We start from the raw sequence: 19,506 nt of genomic DNA, 5'->3' as shown, positions 1-19,506 counted from the left end.
ACTTCAAGCCAAAGGCCGTTTATTGAGAGAGAGGAACGGAAAACATTTCACCCCAGACAATATCAACTGGCACACAGCTGCCACAAGGGAAGGAGCCTCCAAACTACAAGCTGCACAGTGCACCGCCATCGAGGGGACCTCTGGCAACAATCTCAGGCAGTGGATCAGTGGTTGATCACGTCGACCTGGCATGCAGGGACGTACGACGACCAGGAAATCTACGGCGGTTCCAGAATTCTACAGGCATCAAGATAGCTGTGGACAGACGCAGCGGTATCAAAATGACAGACCAACCAAAAACACAGATAGCGACGATACACTCAACATGCTTTTCAAAGATTTTATTCTTTCGCCTTCTGTACTACGAGTACATGACTATCCACGTTTCCACCACCGTAACTTTGGGATTAGCCTGATGCAAGGTCATAGGCCTTCCTCAACATCGGGACCCTGCCCTCCTCACAATACAACAATTAAGTGTATGTTCATGCAGGATCCGGATGCCTCATGCCCGCTCATCCCATGCAAAGAAGACTTTTTTTTTTCGCGAAAGGGTATTTCCCATTCGTAGCTTGGAAAAAGATTCGACGCCGATTTCGTTGCGAAAAGAAGGAAATGATCTGTCCGCCATGCTCTCATAAAGTCTTCTTTTTTGCAAGATATCCGGAACTCCCTGTCACGGTGGCATAGCTTTGTGCGGAATCCATCTTCTATCAAGCAAAATTCTCAATGCCATCCCGTTTGCATCCCCTTTTTTGGTTCATTGTCGTTTACTTTCTTCGGAAAGAGCAGCCCTCTGTGAGGCGGGCTTTGCCACCGGTGGGCTGGCAAAGCACAGTTGAGCAGCCGGCGCAGATAACGACGGTTTGGGCGTGGGAGAAAACGGTGGTGATTGTGAAGCAGCCGGGGCACTTGACGTCCATGAAGAATGATCGGGGTGCTGGGACGAGAGTCTAGAAGGGGATGTCAGTTTTTCTCGTGATTTGGGACCGAGGAACCGTGGGCTTCCAAATCGTACCTTGAGCTTGTGCTTGCGGGCCTCAGCCTGAGGCGTTGGGTTTAGGAGATCGACTGCGAGAACCTGTAGCAGGATATGTCAGTGGCTGGTCGGCATCAAGGTGATTGCGTTGATGGTGATCGATTTTGCAGTGCTCGTGTGCTTTGTAAAGCCGGGGGAAGGCAGAAATTTTGAGCATCATGGATTTGGTGCATCATCTTGCGCAGGGGTGCATACCATTTTGTTTGATTTTGGAAGTAATCCGAGGACTCTGTCCGCTACTGAGTTTCCGTGCGAGGTTTTGAGAGTCGCGGTGAAGATGCAATGGATCAATTGATGTATTGCGATGGACGAGTGTGGCGGTAGAAATCGACTTTGAGGAGGAGTCGTGGTTGTGCGGCCAACTGCCAAGACGCTAAGCGCAGAGTCTCCACACGGCATGGTCTTCTCGGGCCCCAGCCAATCACAGGTCGGTCTCTAACAGACTGCCTTCCCTTTGACTCACTGCCGGAGTCATTCGACAGTATACAACGGGCTCTAGGATATCGTATCTACTTCTAGACCGGTCTATCGGTTCTATCGGGTCTCAAGTGCAAGCATCGACAAGCACGGTACACGCCAAATACCCTCAAAACGGCACATCCATATCTTCCACCTTATCCTCCGTCCCTCTCCCCCCTCCCTGCGATGACATATTCTGCTTGATGAACCCTGCAATCATATCGAGATATTGCTTCCCACTCGGCACAAAGTGCCCTCCAGGATGTGTCACGACGTGCGTCTTTTCTGCGCCGCCAGTTGCATCGACCAACGCCTGTGTTCTCGACTCTTCAACCACGCTGTCAAGACTCCCAATAATATGACACACCGGGGTCTGGATATGGGGGTCCTCGTAGAATCCACGGTATCTCTCACCAGGAGCCCGAAAGCCACAGTAAGCGGCACAGAATTTGAGTGGTGGGTGATTGAGTCTGTCGAAGGACGCTGGATATGGGATCGCCAGCGGAGATCTTGCTCGTGCCCTTTCGAAGGCTTGTTTTCTTGAATCTCCCTCCAGTAATGAAGCAACCATGGCGGCTAGACATGCTCCTTGTGAAAATCCGATTACGCCATCGAATGGTCCCTCTGACTCTAGAACGCTGGCGACTGTCTCCAGCCCTTTCTCGAGGCCGACGTATTCAGGAGGATCGGACGTGTCTGACCGCCTCCACCAGCCATAAGCTTCAATACTGTCCGGATCTTCAGTTGAACTCAGGTCAAAGCCCGGAACGTCGCTTGGCTTGAGCTGCAGAGGACCCGTTGGGTAGCTGAAAGATAAGCCCGGAAACACCTTTTGCAAATGCTTCTCCATTGCTCTTGTTTTTGCGTGGAATAGATTCCCATTCTGCGTATAGCCGTGCAGCATCAATATCTTGATACCAGTGCTGGGCTCTTTTGCGGACGGCATCATGTTCAAGTACCTGACTGTCTGTGGCTTCAGGGATCTTGCGAAGCTCACTCTCGACAGTACTAGGAAAACTGTTGAGGCTTTCTGGTTGAGCCAAAGGCTATTCATTAGACCACTGAGTGGCCAGGGCAGAGCGTACGGGTCAGCAAATCCCGACGGTGGTTTTTCTGCCAAGCCCATGCCAAGCTTCCGCAAATACTCCGACATGGTCCTCCACCCCGACGATTAACATTCTTTACTTTTCTTCACTACGTACCATCATATTTCCATATGCTTACTACTATCTGGATGTGGACAGACCCAGATGGGAGACGTTGGTAAAGTGATCATGATCGGTAAGGGTCACCTTTGCTCCCCCCAGTTCTTCTTTCTCTCCGGGATCTGGCTCTCCCCCGCCTCCAGCAGGGAGAAATCAACATGCCACAACGATCTGGCTCCTGTGGACTAGATGGCACAAGCGACCTTGTCTCGTGGCTGAGGACCTCTCCTCGAGCTGCCCAAGTGGATGTGGTAAGAAAACCATACGGTGTGTTCATCATGTAAGCCGGAATCAACAACACTAGAGAAAATAAGAACTGGCTTCCCATGGTGCTGGGACTGTCTTTGCATCCTGAATGGCCTGCCATCGATCTAGTCAAAATACCATGTTACGAGTCTGTTTTTCTTCAGTCATGCACCAACGTTGTGGAAGAAGTAGGTCCTCAGCCCAGACTGTGCTCCTCCAGGTATATATATGTCTGTCTTTCTCTGCAGCCTCAATGCCTTCTATCCAGATTTGACCCCTGCTCGACTTCATCTGCTCAACCCTCTATCTCGTGCAAATACTCTCTCTGCAATCTTTTGCAAACAAGATTCCTCCAACAACCTCTCAACTGCAGTATTCTGTTGTTTCGAAACCGCCGTCTTGACGACTCGCAGCATCTCGTTGCCATACCATATCCAACATGGTCAACTTCACCCCCATTTTCGACCGCATAAGGCGGCTCGATGTTCAATACAACAAGCCCAGCAAGGAGATCCGTGGACGAGACACCATCCTCCCCATCACCCTCACCTCCATCTTCATCTTCTTCATGTGGGGTCTCGCCTATGGCCTGCTCGACATCATGAACTACCACGTCAAGGTTGCCATGGGTATCGGCCGCCAGAAGGCCGCCATCTTGGCCGCAGGTTACTACAGCGCCTACATTCCTGGTGCCCTTTTGATCGGTGGCCCTCTCGTGAAGAAAGGGGGCTATCGAATCGCCATGGTGACGGGACTGTTTGTTCTCGCTCTGGGCAACGAATTCATGTCCATCGGCGCGAGTAGCTGCAGTCTCGCCGGCATGGTGGCCGCCCATTTTGTCATCGGACTGGGCGTGTCGACCTTGGAACGCTCAGCAAATCCGTACGCCGTCAACTGTGGTCCTCGCCATCAAGCCGCTCTCCGAATCCTGATGGCGCAAGCCTGGGCTGGTATCGGCACTGTCGTCGCTCCATTCTTGGCCAACGCCTTCGTCTTCAACCCTGACACTTCGACAGCACGCCCCGCCCCCGACCCTCTTCACCCCGGTCGATGCTTGATGCCTACGGCGCAATCCGCCTCCTGCGCCAATCTGGGCAGCGTCATCACTTTCTACCGGGCTCTCGGGGCCTGCGTCTTCGGCTTGACGTTCTTTGTGGCCATCCTCTTCTTCCGCACCAATTGGTTCCCCGAGGTCGAAGTCCCCGTTTCCGCGCCTGTTGACTGTGGCTGGAAGAAGTGGAAGCACCCGCTCGTCTCGCGGCGTTTCGCCCGGATCTGGTGGGGCGTGGCAGCAAACTTTGTCAATCTCGGCTGCCAGGTGACATTTGCCCAATTCTTCATCGAGCACATGAAGGTCAATGCCTGCGCCAGCGATCGATGGGCAGCGTACTACATGTCTCTTGCACAGACGGCCTTCGTCATCGGCCGCTTCGCTGCTGCGGGACTCGTCATCATGCCGAGAATCTTCAAGCCCCGGTACGTGTTGATGTGCTTCATGGCTGGGGCCGTCGCGACGACCGCCGCGGGTACAGGAATCACCGCCACCGCTGCCATTGCCGTGGCAATCATGGTCATGTTCTTCGAAGGGCCGTCGTTCCCGATGATCTTCGAGAGCGCAACGGCCAGTTTCGAGGAGTGGACACCGACCTGCGAGACGCTGATGATCATCAGTATCTCCGGTGGCGCCTTGCAGCCGGCCTTGATGGGCCAGCTGGTGGAGTCGGTGCGTATCTCGCGCGCCTGGTGGCTGACGGCTTCGTGCTTCCTGCTCGTGTTCACCTACCCGGTGGCGACGAACTTAATCCCCTCGTTCCGCCGGGCCCTGGACAAGGCCGAGATCGGCCCCGACGCGGTCGCCGACCAAGCCCAAGTCGCCGGCGCCGACGAGGAGAACGGGCTCCAGCGCTCGTCGACGTCCAAGGAAAACTTTGCCGTCCGCATCGTCGAAAAGGTCACCTTCAGGAGAAACAAGTCTTCCGACGAGACAGGGTCCGGTTCTTCGCGGGGCTCGAGGCTCGCAGGAAGGGTGGGTGGATTGCTATGGTGGTAGTGGTCTCTATTTGTTTTTTCGGTTTGGGTCTTCGCAATTGGGGATTCGCCGTGTCGCAGACGGACGTGCAGACAGACGAGGCAAGGGGCGTGGATCAGGATCAGCTACATGGTGAGGGCGTTGCTGGCAGAAAAAGGAAACAAAGGAAGAAGGAAGAATAGATTTCTTACTTGAAGATGTATGTGTGTTTTTCTTTTCTTTTCTTGTTGTGAGGATCTTGGAGACTTTGATCCATGCAAAGTCGCTCGGCGCGAGATATTATCACTGCGCGCCCAACCAACCTGGGTAGGTCGTATCCAGCAAATAGCGATAGAATACAATGATAGCACATTGATCGAAGGAAAAAAAACCAAGCACCGATGATCTCAACCCTCGTCGTTCTAGGAGAGAGAGATCAGGAATCAAGACCTGCTTAACCGACCTGACCGTCTTTTTCCTGCATCATTTGCCGTGGGCGCCGGGGCTGAAGGCTTCGCTGCCTTCGCTGCCTTCGCTTGAGCCCCTGAGGTCTCCTTCTCTGATTTGAGTGACTTGTCCGCTGCCACTGTCGCGGGTCCTTTACTAACCCCATTTGCCTTTGTTGTTGGTTTCGTGGCCTTCTTGACGACGGGCTTCGCGTCCTCCTTCTCGGGCTCAGCTTTTGCTTGCGCCTTCTTGCCCCTAGCGGTTGTTTTCTTCGGCATCACCTCTTCTTCTTCGTCATCTTCCTCCTCCTCTTTCACAGCAGATTTGCGTTTCTTGCCCTTCGACGTCTTGGGCTCGTCCTCGTCATCCTCGTCCTCTTTCGCGGCTTTGCGCTTTTTGCCTTTGGGCTTCTTCGGTGCATTGTCCTCGTCCTCCCCATCGAGCATTTCCGCTTCACTCATCTCTTTCGCAACGGGTCCCGTCTTCTTCTGTATCGAGGGAACCACGGCACTGGTGCGTCCGCCCACTTTGAGGAACGCGATCTTTTCTCCATTCGGCAGTGTGTTTGAAGCGTCCTTCTTGCCCTTCCCCCACCGGTGCTTGAACAGCCAGTCTTCGGGAAACTTCTCCGAGTCGCCCAGCAGGTCCACCGCCGTGCTGCAGATGTAGTGGATCGACTTGTGCAGTTGTGCGATCTGCTGGTCGTTCAGGGTGTTCGCGTACTGCTCCGGGTGCATTTTGGCGTGGTACATGATCTCGTCGCCGACCCAGTTGCCGATGCCGCTGATGTTGGCTTGGTCCAGCAGCATCGCCTTGATGGGGACTTTTTTGCTCTTGCACTTCTCCTTGAGCCACTCAACGGTGACGATGTCCTTGTCGAGGACGGGATCCGGTCCGTTCTCAACCAGCGGTGAGTGTTGACGGATCTCCGCGCCAGGACAGTCGACCAGTCTAACGCGGGCGAATCGCCTCATGTCTACGAACGCCGCCTCGATGGCCTCTTCTCCGTCTTCGGCCTTCGTCTCGAGCATAAACTTCATGAACTTCGGGGGCCACGCCTCGTCCTTCTTACCCTCCTGCGGCTGGTAGTAGTAGGTGTGTTCGGACTTGAACTTCAACCAGCCCGACATGCCGAAATGCATGACCGGGTGAGGGGCACTTGACATGATCATCCAGAAGTATTTGCCTTGCTGGCCCGCGTCGACGACCTTCTTCCCGGCCATGTGCTTCTCGAATTCGGCGGCCGAAGTGCCCACCTTGCCATAGACGCTGGCATCGTCGGTGGCCGTCACTTTGGCGATGGTTTTGCCGACCAGCAATTTCCGGATAAAATGGACGATGCGGGCGACCTCGGCGATCTCAGGCATATTGGGCAGACTAGCCTTGATAAAGGATTTCTGGGGGAAAGAGCCTTCTTAAAAGAGAGGGGAGGGGAGGAAAAAAGACCAACGAAGGTGGTGAGAGGATGGATGCCTTGAGGATGTGTTGCGATTGAATTGGCCAATCCCCCCGATTCACCCGATTTTCGACTCAATCAATCTCAGATGTATGACCACGAGAAGGGAAACAAAGCGAACGCAGTCTTCGGGATTGATAGTCACGGGTGGACTGGAGCCCAAGATATCTAATTAGATGATTTGGGAAGCAGGAGGAAGGCTGCCACGCGTATCCATTATCAATTACGAGACGCGTTTAGTAGCGCTAGAGTCATTAGTCATTACCAGAACATGAAACCTTCTAACCATTTCCGGCTATCCAATTATCAAAAGCCGAAAACGCTCTATTCTAGCGAGGTGTTCAGAGTATTCCTTCTCGACCTTTCTAACCGTTCCAGGCTCTCGTCAACGCCCCAGCCGTTCTTCAACAATTCGCCAACTTCCTCTAACCGCAGTCCCATTGTCTCCGGGTAAATCGACCAGACAACCACCCAGCCCAGGGCACAAATGCTGGCGTATGTGACGAACGTCCACTGCGCCCCTAGAAAATCCATCATGGGTAGAAAGGTCAGGCCGACAACGGTGTTGCAGAACCAATTTGTCGCGGTTGCCAGCGAGGAGCCGAGAGAGCGGACGGAGAGGGGGAAAAGCTCGGATTGTTGCCAGGGGACAGGTCCCAGGCCCATGGCGTAGGTTGAGACGTAGAGGAGCATGGCGACTAGGATGGCGATAGCGGGGAGTTGTGGAACCGAGTTTCCAGACGGGCTATCCACAGTGGTTTCTACCCTATCACCTGAGTGCAAAGGAACAAATGTGAAGGCTCCAGCGCAAAGGAGAAGGGCCACGACCATGACCGGGATAGTGAGCAGCAAAATCCGTCTCCGCCCCAACCGGTCAATCAGATGGAACGCCGCAATGGTAAACAAGAAGTTCGTCCCGGCGACACTGAGTGATGTCAAGGTGGGCGACTGAAAGCCCAAGAGTTGGAAGATGGTGGCAGAAAAGTACATGAGGCTGTTGAACCCACAAAGTTGCTGGAGGGCTTGTAGCGTGCATGTGATTGTCAGAGCTCGGGCATGCGGGGGGTGGAGGAGGAGAGATTGTAAGGTCGGCGAGATCAGGAAGCCGGATTTGGATTGTGTTGACTGGCGGAGCTGAACGTGTGCCTCTTCTTCCTCAAGCAACTCCTTTTTAATGGCGTGTATGGTCTCGTCGACAAGATTGGTGGTATTGTCGGCCATTCCACGGTAGACCCTCTTCAAAACCGCTCGGGCTTCCATTTCTCTTTGGATTTTCGCCAGGTAGCGCGGCGTCTCGGGCATAAATGCTAACATGACAAGCTGTGCGAGCGCAGGCACACAGCCTAGACCAACCATCCATCTCCACCCGCCCTTCATGGTGGAAAAGGCCCATCCGACCAGGTATGCAATAACTTGTCCGCCGGTTATGAAGAGAAGAGAGACCGTGACGAGTCTGCCTCTGAGATGACTGGGTGCCAGTTCAGAGATATACAAAGGCACGATGAGACTCGCACCTCCGATGGCCAATCCCACAATACTTCGGCCGAGTATCATCCCCCACACGGACGTTGTGACGGCCTGCCATAGAGCACCCAGTGTGAAAAGGGCGTCCGCAAATAATATTATGTTTTTTCTCCCGACCCGATCCGCCAGGACGCCGGCAATGGGACTTGCGACCAGCGCAAATAGACTGGTGCATGAAGTGATGAGTCCCTTATCCAGGGTCGTCAAATGGCGCGAGGACAGGTCAGTGCCAATCGAGACCAAGGTGCTGCTTATGACGCCCGTGTCATAGCCAAAGAGCAGTCCTGATACGCAAGCAGAGACTGTCAAGGCCCATATAAAGGCATTTGCAGAGGACTGTGCGGTTGCGGTCGCATGAGCATGGTTGCGGTCGTGTCCGCGGTCTGCGATGAGCGGGGCATCGGGGGCCGTATCATCGTGTATAGGGGGCATATCTCGAAGTTCCACCTCTTCTGGGTTTCCTTCTCTTGGATTGCTGAGCATGAAGTGGCATTGTCGTCTGTAGGTCGCGTGCAGAGAACAAATGCCTGCGGACTTCAAGTTGCCCGGTCCCCGGCCCCCGGCCACCGCCGGCTACATCTGGAGAGCCGTTTACCTAAGTTCTTAGTCACCCGCCCGCATACGTCAAATCTCGAACTTTAGATTTTCGAGGCCGACGATCGGAGTTGCGCACCCCATTCACCATCTTGCCATTAATAATTCTTCTGGTCGTCGAACGATCAAGACAGTATTAATTCTGGCACTTCGCTCAACGGGATTGAGAACGACGCATGCGCTACAGGACTCTCTCTTCTGGAAAACGGATGCTGAAAGTCTCTCTCTCTTCTTTCGAAGCCACGCCTGCGTCTGTGCCGTGGTCGCCACCCACGGCCAACCATGAGCGCCATCCTCTCCGCAGACGATCTCAACGACTTCATTTCGCCTGGCGTCGCCTGCATAAAACCCATCGAGACACTCCCGAAACAGGACGACGATGTCAACCCTTACGAGGTGACCACCGAAGATAAGATCCAGACAAAGAACCCGGCGCCTGCGTCGATTTCCCTTACCGATTGTCTCGCCTGCTCCGGATGTGTGACCTCTGCAGAGGCTGTTCTCGTTTCACTACAGTCGCATACTGAAGTCTTGAACACACTCGATTCCTTCCCGTCGCTGGATGTACGATACCTTATCAGCAAGCAAAATGGCCATGCAAACGGACACGCGTCCCCGCCCTCCAACGCGAAACTCTTTGTTGCCAGTGTGAGCCCGCAGGTTCGGGCTAGTCTAGCTGCGACGTACGGCATCTCCGAACGAAGAGCCGGATTCATGATCGAACAGTTTCTGAGCGGATCACAAGGCCTGCGGATAGGTGGTCAGCACAACAGCCATTTTACGTATGTGGTGGACACCAATCAGGCCCGGGAAGCGTGCTTGGTGTTGGGGGCAGAAGAGGTGGCAGATTCAATAACAACAGGGTCGAAGCCTAAGCCGATACTGACTTCAGCATGTCCGGGCTGGATTTGTTATGCAGAGAAAACACACCCTCATATCCTTCCGCATCTCTCCTCTCTGAAGTCCCCACAGGCGTTGTCGGGAACACTGCTCAAGTCGGTGTTGAGCAAAACGCTGGACATTCATCCCTCGCAGATATGGCATCTAGCAATCATGCCCTGCTTTGACAAGAAACTCGAGGCCAGCCGAGAAGAACTCACGGATCGCTGGTGGCGCCATACCGACCCTACGGATAGTGGCTCATCTCCAATAAGAGACGTCGACTGCGTTATCACTTCCCGGGAGCTCCTCTCCCTCGCTTCAGCTCGCGGTATCCAACTTTCCAGCCTTCCACGGCGGCCACTTTCACCCGCAGAACGCACTCCGTTTCCGGATCCCAACATCGCTCGCTTCCTCTTCCCCAAACAACGACGACAGCACAACCAGGAGCAAAAGGTGACGGCCGGCTCTTCCGGCGGCTACCTTTACCATGTTCTCTCGACCGAACAGTCACGTCACCCCGGCTCTACGATTTCTGTCCAGCGCGGTCGGAACGCTGACGTGGTGGAATACTCCTTGGTGACTCCCACCGGCCAAGCTCTGATGAAGTGTGCACGATACTACGGTTTCCGAAATATCCAGAATCTCGTCAGAAAATTGAAGCCCGCCAGGCAGAGCAAGTTACCAGGCGCTGCGAGACGTATGAACACGGCCGGCGGAAGTGGAGGCGCAAGTGACTACGCTTATGTGGAAGTCATGGCTTGCCCTGGGGGTTGTACGAATGGCGGCGGACAGATCAAGGTTGACGACGTGATGGAGACATTGCCCGAGACAAGGGGTGAAGATACTGTCAACAGCATGAGCGGGCCGCAGAGTCAAAAGGAGTGGCTAAGACTCGTGGATGAAGCTTACTACTCGGCTGATTCCTCAGAGGAGGTCGACATAAGTGGCGAAGAAGGCGAGGACCTGACGATGACGAACGGTATCACATGTCTGAATGGGACTGAGAAGACCGAACAAACAATCATCAATGGAATCAACACCACCGAAGTCCACGACTTTCTGTATCATTGGTCCCGCCTCGTGAACGTCCCGCTCTCCAAGCTGGCATACACGACGTTCCGGGAGGTCGAGAGTGACGTGGGCAAGAATAAGCCTGCGAGCAAGATGAGCGATACGGAGCGCATCGCCAGTATTGCCGGGCTGAGCGGCGGGGGATGGTGAATGCGGCCTGAAAAGAGACCGGTTCAAGAACTAGCTAGATGTGCTATGCTGTTTCACGAACTGAGACTCCACGGAGTTGATGGTATATATTCCTGCCGCCCATGCACAGTGTACGTCCGAGAATGAAGGGCAGATCAAGACACATAGATTTGATTTGGATCTGGCTTTGGATTTGGATTTGGATTTTGATACCACGGCGCCTGTCTGATGAGCCCTGGGATATATACATACATGGATGTTTTTGTCCGGGACGCCGGGCACAAGAACGATCTATCTCTATAACACGATATATTTATGACCATGCCTTGTCCGTGATTTTGCCTTTTTTGAGTTGAGTCGAGTTGAGTTGAGTGGATTTTTCCTTCCCTTTTCCTGCCTCTTTGGTTTGGTTGGATGGCCGAATGGGTAGAGAGAGGTTCTCGCATGTCGTCCGACAACCGTCACCCGTCATCCGCCATTCAGACTGCCCCGATCAATGGTCTGACTTGACTCGAGGGTTATCGAACTGAGCTTTCTCATACGAGCGAGGGGGGTTTGATATCCCTCTGCACCTTTTCCTCATCCTGATGCTATGCCCTCGGTCATGTCCCCGTCTGGATAGAGCAGAGCAGCCACACCTCGTCATGAACGAGTCCTCTTCATGTTGGTGCGTCAGGATGGGACGGCACCAGTAGTTAGTTGGCTTCGTTTGACTGGGCTCGCCCATTCTGCACTGCCCCGGCACACGACATGGCAGGGGCTCGTTGGCTGCTGTCGGATTCATGAAGGACCCCAATAATCATATCTTGTTCGTTGTCAATCAAACAGAAATCACCTCTTCCCCTCTCCTTCTCGCCACCTATTCACCGCCTCCTCCCAGGTACTTTCCTCGACGCCCTCGCACCGTTCCTGGACGATCCCCCACGTGCGCGCCCGGACGATCTTCTCGACGGCGCTCTCGTTCCGCAGCACGTCGGCCAGCATCTCGGCCCGCGACGCGGGCGGGAAGAACCGCCCGGAGTACGGGTCCAGGCGCTCGTCGACGATGCGCTCGGCGTCGCGCCGATTCAGGGCCTCGCGCGCGATCAGGTCCGGGTCGCTGGGATCCGGGCTGGTGGCCACGCTCGTGCAGTAGGCGATCACGTCCGAGCGCGCATTCCACGACGGGAAGAGCACCGAGTGCAGAAACGTCCGGCTGGTGTCGCGGGGGATGGGTGCGCGCGTGAGGGACGACGGGAGCGACGGGTTCCGCACCGTGGTGGACGTGGGGTCGAAGGGCGACGTGGTCGCCGGCGTGATCAGGGCGTTGAGGTTGGTGGAGATGCTGTCGTCGATGCTGGCGCGCGACAGGCGCAGGAAGTCGCGCAGGATCCGTGTGTTGAAGCAGAACTGCGGCGTGAGCTGGGCGGGCGGCGCGGTGGGTTTGGACATGATCAGACGTTGTCGGCTTTCAGGGAAGATCTGAGCTTCGGGAGCGGGAGGAGGAGGAGGAGGAGGATGCGAGGTCGTCGTCTCCGCAGCAGCAACAACAGCAGGTGAATTCCAAAACCACGCCAGCTTGATCGCTTAATATGATTCTTATTTCAGAAAGGTGATGTAGGGTGAGGAAGACGAGGTGGACATGGCCACGGGGCCTAGGGCTTAACTCAAAGACCAATGCAAGAGCCCAGATAGCTCAATATTGTGTCCCTCAGATTAGGTAGATAGGTGTACTGTAGCTACGAGGGAGCCAAAAAAAAAAGTTGCTCTATCAATCAACCGTGGACTTCGATATGATGCGGAGAAAAGTCACAGAAGGAGGCTGCAACTCTTCCACGCATCATTATGTCATCGCCACGCATCACGAATTTGGGTTGGGTATGTATCCGTCCTCACCGTGTACCTCACACTGGGTAACTGTCCGATGATAATTGATGTGGACTTGTATTGTAGGCAAATGGCTCGTCTCGAGCCAGGCTTTAATGTGGGTAGTACATCCATCTACAGTACCTTGTTCCTACGCGGACTCGAGGTTTCATAGAAAGCCAGAAGACACGCTGCTCACATCTCCGGCGGACTCGTCAGCGTCAACGATGCTGGTCGCCTGTTTCCGTGCCATCCGCCGGGCATGCTTCCTCTCCTTCCTCTCCTTCTCCTTCAGCTCTCTCTCCTTCACGATGACCTGCCAATATTTGTCCCCGAGCTCTGCGTACTGCCGTCCGCGCGCATGCACGGCCTGCTCGAGTTGTCGGTCAACCTGGCGCAGCGCCAGTGTCCAGGACACTCCTGGAACGGCGGGACTAGAACGGGCTGTCGACTGATTGTTGTTCTTGCCATCCCCGATGTCGGGTCGGTTGCCACCGACAAAGCGGATCTTGAACTCTGGTGAGGTCTGAGTGTGGTCCTCTTCCACCTGCTCAGCCTGCTGTCCCAGCTGTCTATTCGCGATCGCGTCCTCCTGTGTCTCTACGATGCCCTGTTCTCGCCCAAGGATGGAATCCCAATCGTCTTCCCATTCACCGATCTGAATCCTGGCTGCGATGTCCAGATGCTGTGCCCACTTGCGAACTCCCCATTGGATCTTCGTCTTCAAAATCCGGTTCAACAACACCGGAGTCGGGCCCGGGTATTTCAGGAGCGGGACTCCCTGCGCTAAAATCAGATTGGGCACTTTGCGGACACCCGATTTCACTTCAGAGATCGGTCTTGGGTGCTGAAAGATGCGTGGGTTGTCAGGAGTGGACATGTGGTTTGCCCTGTTCGCGATCCGGCGCAGGTTCTCCAGATGGGGACGGCGTTGGGGCGGAGGGGGTTTCCATCGAGAGGCGAGTTCGCCGCGGTATCTGGCTGTAGATTCGGCTTGTAGGGCTACATGCTCGAGGGTCTGGCTCAGCTTGTTCAAGGCGTCGTCCGATTTACGGGCGCATTGGCGGAGGAGTGACAAGGCGCCATGACCTGCCTCGAAGCCATTGGCCACCTGTGAAGGGGAAAGCAGCTTGCGGTCTCGATCGAAGCGGAAGCGGATCAAGGACTGAAGAGTTCTGGTGACGGCAGGGTTGTCGACTGCGGCCCCGACTCGTGTACTCTCATGTAGCAGAGCTTTGTATAGAGAAAGACCTATACCATTGGGTTAGCAGATCTCCAGCACATCACGAATTCCGCACCTACATGCTAGTCGATGAAGCCCCGATTTGTGCGGAGCAACGATACGTGGCATCCGCACATCTCAGACCGATTTTATTCCAAGATATGTGGTCGACTCTGGCAGCGAAGAATTGGAATCGCAAATGAGCAAGACACCATCAAACAAATTCCGAGGCAGGTGTGCCGAGCCAGACCTGAACGGAAGTCGAATACCGACGACGATTTCTCCCTTACGCAACATCCACGAGAATCCACTTCAAAAGATCCAAATGCAAGTGCTTGGTGGTTATTGCAAGCCCGTGTATGTGTCACTGTGCTACTACATCCCCGGCCCGCAGCTAGAATGGTGCTATGGACATAACCCGACGCCAAAGATGCATTCGTAGAAAAGCCTCGTGATTCATCGCTATACGTTTGGAAGACCAACTCCACAATACCATGCTCGCCGTTGCATCTCTCAAAAAGTGGTGCCCTCTTGGGGTTGCGGGAGTTTCTTGTGCTGTGGCAGAGCCATGTACCTGCAGACATCAGTGGCCCTCCTCGCACCAGGATAATATCCCACCATACCTTCTAAGCTCGATCAGAATGGTCTCCATGGTGTAGTCTCGTTTCCAGTTCGCCAGGCAAGGCAGCTTTGATGGATCGACCTTATTTCCAGCGGTCAGAGTGTGCAGGATTTGTGGTGGCACGTTATCCTCTCACCTTCCCAGTCTTTTGATCAACACACGGCAGATTTACCCTGGACACGAACTGAATGGTAGGAGGCAGGTCAGGATACTTGTCGCCGCAATGGATGTTGACGCTGTAGATGCGATTCTCATGGACGCTCTGGGTTGCAAAGGGTCAGCTCGATAGGTCCTGAAATGCAAACAGTATCGTAGGGGTCATACGTGAGGTGGTCCCAGAATCGTGCCGTTCCAGTTGGTCATCATCAGGTCATCACTGTCAGCCAGTCCATATGAACACGCCTCTGCACGAGTGTTAGAACCACTGTTTCCTCAGGCACCATACGCCGATGGTCGCAAACCTGCTCCCAGTCCCTTCTCGCCCTTTTCCAACTCCTCTAGGAGCCGGAAATTTCGTGGCATTTTGGCACCCATATTGAGATGGCAGCGGTATACGATCAAAGGTGTGGCACAATGGGATTTGTGGTCTGTCAGGTCAGTATTGTGCCAAGGAAGGATACTTGGAGGGGTGCACGGAGAAATGAAACTTGAAATAGCGGGCACGCGCCGCAGCCTTGTCACTGGGACACGCAGCCTTGGCCCACGTGACCTGGATCACAAGTGGCTTGGCGAGACTGTGTTGTCTTTTTACTACTTTTTCGGCTTTCTGGAAGAGCCAGATTCTTCATCTTCTAACGACCAGGGTATAAGACACCATCAGCCACAGCTTCGGAATCCAATGATTGCATCACCTCCACGACCGACGTGCGTCAACCACCTTGTGCACTGGGATAAGCATTTATTGAATGGCCGTCACGTCTGGCGCCTACTTGCACTTGTTATCAACTGAGTGCCTTTCAACCAGATCTTGTCGGATCACGCTCCTGTCAACCCTCGGCGTCTCCTGGAAGAGCTTTCCACGCAGGACCTTTAAGCCGCAGCCGTTGTGAAAGTGTATTCTCTCTTAGGGTGTCTGGTATCCATCCCTGAGGCTGATCCTGTGGAGGCATGTGTGACCTCTGTCGAACACGGAGATCAATCCACATGATTATTCCCACCAGGACAGAGATGCAAAGTAACACGATCGCAAATATCTCGTACCACTTCAATTCCTTTCTTTTGGTCTGGAAAAGAACCGGTGAATCTCTCGACTCGGAGTCGTCGTCGGTAGAGCCATAGAACACCCCGTGCTCTGCTCCCTTCTTGCCCAACGCAGCACTGACGCCGCACTGACCCACTAACCAGTTCTGGATGGCCGTCACCTCGCTCTCTTTGTGACAGTTCGACTGACAATTGAACAGACTGCCATGAATGCAGAAGCAGTTGCGGCCCTCGGTGACGCAGCCGTAGTAGACGAGCGCCGGGCGTAGACAACGCTGCGCGCAGGCTGGTAGCCCATCGTACAAAAGTTTGTCAGAGTCTGGTCCGCATTCATCCATGAACCAGTCCTCGGTGGCCATCCACTCCCACCAAGTGCATGACCATGCACAGTAGAGCGGGTCCTTGAGAGCGCAGTAGCAGCTCCTGTTGTATAGCTGTGTCGACGCTCTGACAGGTTTGCAGGCATTCTCGGGTGCGCTTCCAAATGGATCGGTTTCGCAGGTTCCGAGCAGACACGACGGGATCTTGGAGACATCGATCGGTTGGCTGTAGTTGACTGACTGGCGTTGAGACAACTGCGTGCTCGCATGTGTGAGATCTGTGAGGATATGCAAAACGGTCAAAAGTGCGTATATTCTCAAGCTGGGTGCCATTCTGCCGAGTGTCTCTGCAGATATGGGATAATTGAGCAAAAACAGGGAGAATCGCAGACGAGCATGCTGTCGTCGAAGGACGATGGAAGCCAAAACACCCGGACCAGGGAATAATGAGGCTGAGAATGGATATCCTCCCACCCTCTTTTCCATCCTCGGCATGATTCAACCCGAGAACGGCAAACGGACAGGCACCAAAGGTCCAAGTTATGCGGACTTGTAAACGGGCGCACGAATCAGAAGCTGCCAGCAGCGCAGCCCGAATGATGCCCGACAATACAAGCGGCCGAATTCGTGTGCATGCAGCTCAGCTCAGCCCCTATCAGAGCAAGTGCGCTGCATCCGTTCATCCTGGTGGTTGCTACAAGCACACTTGCGCAAGACCCTCGCTTTCTCTCCGTCAATATGGCAATGTAGCGGCCACACTTCTTCGCAGGAGGGCATCTTTATGTCATTAGCCGCTGGAAATGTCAAGCCACTCAATCCACGGAATCCCGAAGGGCCCGATTCAGCCTCAGCGCGGACGAGCATCATTCTGGCTGAGATGTATGGACTTTCATCCTTCTTTGCACCGGCCAAAAACAGCGCCGAAGCCCCTGGAGATTGTGAGGAGTTCTGCCAGTCCTTGAGTCACCACTTTAATATCCAGCATGGCCTTTGTCAGAGCAAAGAGTCTCTCAGCTCTCCGGGCCCCCCTACCAACGTTTCAAGCAGCGAGCGCAGGGATGTTGCTCATATTGAGTCTCTTCGTAGCTTCGGCCTCGGCCTACGACGGCAACATTTGTTGCATGAAAGCCGCGCGAGTGCATGACAGACGGATTGCCTTGGACCAGGACCCTTGGGATGCGTGCGCCCTGAACGACACCGATACCTACGCTGGAGGGACCACATTCCCTTCGGTAAACGTCACCATGGGATGGTGCAAAGCAAACTGTCCTGGCAGCCAGCAAAGCGACTTATCGCAGTGGCTGCAGCCGCTGACCAGTTGGGTCGTGCCTTATATCGGTCTTCTCCTCCTATGTCCTTTTGGCGGAATCACGAAGTCGAAGCCAACGGGAACAATGACGAAGCCTGCCTATGCCTGGAGATGGTTCTGGCAGTTTGTGCGAGGATATACTCAAGAGTGGATCAATTTGCTGGGCGACCCAGCAAGTGCCATCTTTGGTGCTTTTTCAGAAATTCGGTCTGATGTGATAATGTTGCGTGAGATCAGCATAGCGCGTCGTCAATCCAAGAGACCGTATTTGCGGCACACCCCTTGGCTTGAACTTCTGAAATGGGTGGTCATCCTAGTTGGCGACACTGAATTTACTCAAGGCAGTCATAGGCAAGATACTGAAATAGAGATGGCCCAAGCACAAAAAGGTCGAATGGTTGACCACATGCTCGCGAGCAAGACGGAGTATGAACACAACGCACTGGTCTCGCCAGAGCCTGATAGAGGAGTGGATGACACATCCCCAGATCGAATGCTGGTGGAAAACGCCATCAAGACTCTCGTCGAAGCCCGCACCGACTTCTTCAAGGCCGTCTTCTTGCCTACAATCCTCTTCCTCGCTGTGACAGCGTCGATCTTCTATGATGCTTACACCCTGCTCGGTGATACTGACACTGCAAATGGATTGGCTTGTGGAATCTGGTATTCTTGGTTGGTGATTCTCTCTGTCGCCGCAAACTGCTTCGCTGGCAGTGTGAATGCAGGCTTGACCAAGACGACGCTGGGTCGATATATCGATCTGAGTGAACGGAGTCTCCCGCTACGCGAGCGGTATTTCAACAGTATGCTATGGGATGAATGGTTGGCGCGCATCCAGACAAACCCACAAGAGACTTTGTCCGATTTACGCCCGACAGATATACTATTGCTCCACGTAAAGGACGACAATACTGTTTTCTTGGAAGCACGCCAGAAAGTCAAATCCTCATCGATCACTATAGGTAACGGACTTCAACTGCTCATCGGGCACAGCTGTGCATGGCTGTGCGTTGCGACACCAGTCGCGGGAGCCTTTATTATTTCATATGTAAGTAAGCTTGATTCGGAAGAACTGTGTTGGTTCCACATGGGACTATGTTCGACACCGGTCGTCTCAATACTGACTCTTGATGGTCTACAGAACACTCCTACTGTCGGTTTGGATTGTTTGTCATTCAACTTCCTCGTCTATGGAATCCTTGCCTTCGTCACTCCCGCCCTTCATGTCGCCTACCAGTGGACCCTTCGCAATAAGGGAAACAAATACATGAAAGCAGCGCTTAAGACGACCTACTGGCTCTTCGTCTGTGCCAACGCAGCGGTCCTCACTATTGGCACCGTATTGCAATTAGCTGGCGTCTACCGGAGCTGCCAGTGCCAACTCCTGTTCGCCTCGGAATCCGACCTCATCGAAGTGAACCGCAACACTCCTCTAGCGGTTGAAAATGCAAAGAAATACTGGCTTCCAGTGGGATACGTGGCATTTGGACTTGTTTGGGTGGTTTGTGGCCTTGTGACGGCAGCAAGGGCGTATATCACAGTTCACATTGTCGATACGGATCGGTAGCCTGAGGGCAGTAGGCTGGTCGACTAGATACAGACAACGTCGGAGTGGGTGCAGAATATTGTCAATAAGCGGCATGGTCTAGGTCATCGATATTGTTCACTCGCAGGTATCTTACTCCAAGCAGTGCTGTGAATATCGATAGCAGACAATGGATCCAATGTCAAAGGGTTTCAATTGGAACACTTCCCAGCTGTGAATAGGTGTTGAACTTCGGCCATGCCGCTTTTAGACTTTTGAATCCCTTGTGCATGGCACTGGGCTTTAACCCACCGGAAACTGTTCCCCCAGTTTGTACTGTGTCTCGTGCCAGCGACTTGCACACTGTCAACTCGAAGTTACCCTGCTCTACGTGACGGAGGCT

The 19,506-nt window shown here is 54.0% G+C and overlaps 10 protein-coding genes across 10 annotated transcripts; 3 read left to right on the top strand and 7 right to left on the bottom strand.

Annotated features, from left to right (window-relative positions):
* Window positions 1-1,625: 1,625 nt before the first annotated feature.
* On the bottom strand, window positions 1,626-2,444 carry AYL99_11356 (dihydrofolate reductase; the record flags this gene model as incomplete). The annotated part of the gene is made up of 1 exon (XM_018842862.1): window positions 1,626-2,444. One exon carries the CDS (start codon window positions 2,442-2,444, stop codon window positions 1,626-1,628), a length of 819 nt encoding a protein of 272 aa, XP_018687622.1.
* Window positions 2,445-3,388: 944 nt separating this feature from the next.
* AYL99_11355 (hypothetical protein) lies at window positions 3,389-4,999 on the top strand (the record flags this gene model as incomplete). Its single annotated transcript, XM_018842861.1, has 1 exon — window positions 3,389-4,999. One exon carries the CDS (start codon window positions 3,389-3,391, stop codon window positions 4,997-4,999), a length of 1,611 nt encoding a protein of 536 aa, XP_018687621.1.
* A 401-nt stretch (window positions 5,000-5,400) lies between these two features.
* Window positions 5,401-6,771, bottom strand: AYL99_11354 (formamidopyrimidine-DNA glycosylase; the record flags this gene model as incomplete). The annotated part of the gene is made up of 1 exon (XM_018842860.1): window positions 5,401-6,771. The coding sequence occupies one exon, from the start codon at window positions 6,769-6,771 to the stop codon at window positions 5,401-5,403; it is 1,371 nt and encodes a 456-aa protein (XP_018687620.1).
* Window positions 6,772-7,184: 413 nt separating this feature from the next.
* AYL99_11353 (hypothetical protein) lies at window positions 7,185-8,867 on the bottom strand (the record flags this gene model as incomplete). Its single annotated transcript, XM_018842859.1, has 1 exon — window positions 7,185-8,867. One exon carries the CDS (start codon window positions 8,865-8,867, stop codon window positions 7,185-7,187), a length of 1,683 nt encoding a protein of 560 aa, XP_018687619.1.
* Window positions 8,868-9,260: 393 nt separating this feature from the next.
* Window positions 9,261-11,081, top strand: AYL99_11352 (hypothetical protein; the record flags this gene model as incomplete). Its single annotated transcript, XM_018842858.1, has 1 exon — window positions 9,261-11,081. One exon carries the CDS (start codon window positions 9,261-9,263, stop codon window positions 11,079-11,081), a length of 1,821 nt encoding a protein of 606 aa, XP_018687618.1.
* Window positions 11,082-11,891: 810 nt separating this feature from the next.
* AYL99_11351 (hypothetical protein) lies at window positions 11,892-12,491 on the bottom strand (the record flags this gene model as incomplete). The annotated part of the gene is made up of 1 exon (XM_018842857.1): window positions 11,892-12,491. The coding sequence occupies one exon, from the start codon at window positions 12,489-12,491 to the stop codon at window positions 11,892-11,894; it is 600 nt and encodes a 199-aa protein (XP_018687617.1).
* Window positions 12,492-13,074: 583 nt separating this feature from the next.
* On the bottom strand, window positions 13,075-14,256 carry AYL99_11350 (hypothetical protein; the record flags this gene model as incomplete). The annotated part of the gene is made up of 2 exons (XM_018842856.1): window positions 13,075-14,156; window positions 14,208-14,256. 2 exons carry the CDS (start codon window positions 14,254-14,256, stop codon window positions 13,075-13,077), a joined length of 1,131 nt encoding a protein of 376 aa, XP_018687616.1.
* A 384-nt stretch (window positions 14,257-14,640) lies between these two features.
* AYL99_11349 (ubiquitin-conjugating enzyme E2) lies at window positions 14,641-15,283 on the bottom strand (the record flags this gene model as incomplete). The annotated part of the gene is made up of 5 exons (XM_018842855.1): window positions 14,641-14,701; window positions 14,751-14,830; window positions 14,886-15,011; window positions 15,074-15,153; window positions 15,211-15,283. The coding sequence occupies 5 exons, from the start codon at window positions 15,281-15,283 to the stop codon at window positions 14,641-14,643; spliced, it is 420 nt and encodes a 139-aa protein (XP_018687615.1).
* A 452-nt stretch (window positions 15,284-15,735) lies between these two features.
* Window positions 15,736-16,602, bottom strand: AYL99_11348 (hypothetical protein; the record flags this gene model as incomplete). Its single annotated transcript, XM_018842854.1, has 1 exon — window positions 15,736-16,602. The coding sequence occupies one exon, from the start codon at window positions 16,600-16,602 to the stop codon at window positions 15,736-15,738; it is 867 nt and encodes a 288-aa protein (XP_018687614.1).
* A 650-nt stretch (window positions 16,603-17,252) lies between these two features.
* AYL99_11347 (hypothetical protein) lies at window positions 17,253-19,145 on the top strand (the record flags this gene model as incomplete). The annotated part of the gene is made up of 2 exons (XM_018842853.1): window positions 17,253-18,626; window positions 18,720-19,145. 2 exons carry the CDS (start codon window positions 17,253-17,255, stop codon window positions 19,143-19,145), a joined length of 1,800 nt encoding a protein of 599 aa, XP_018687613.1.
* Window positions 19,146-19,506: the final 361 nt, after the last annotated feature.

This window comes from Fonsecaea erecta (genome assembly GCF_001651985.1).
Source record: "Fonsecaea erecta strain CBS 125763 chromosome Unknown Scaff14, whole genome shotgun sequence".
NCBI classification, from domain to species: domain Eukaryota; kingdom Fungi; phylum Ascomycota; class Eurotiomycetes; order Chaetothyriales; family Herpotrichiellaceae; genus Fonsecaea; species Fonsecaea erecta.
This window is presented reverse-complemented; position numbering and strand designations above follow the sequence as displayed.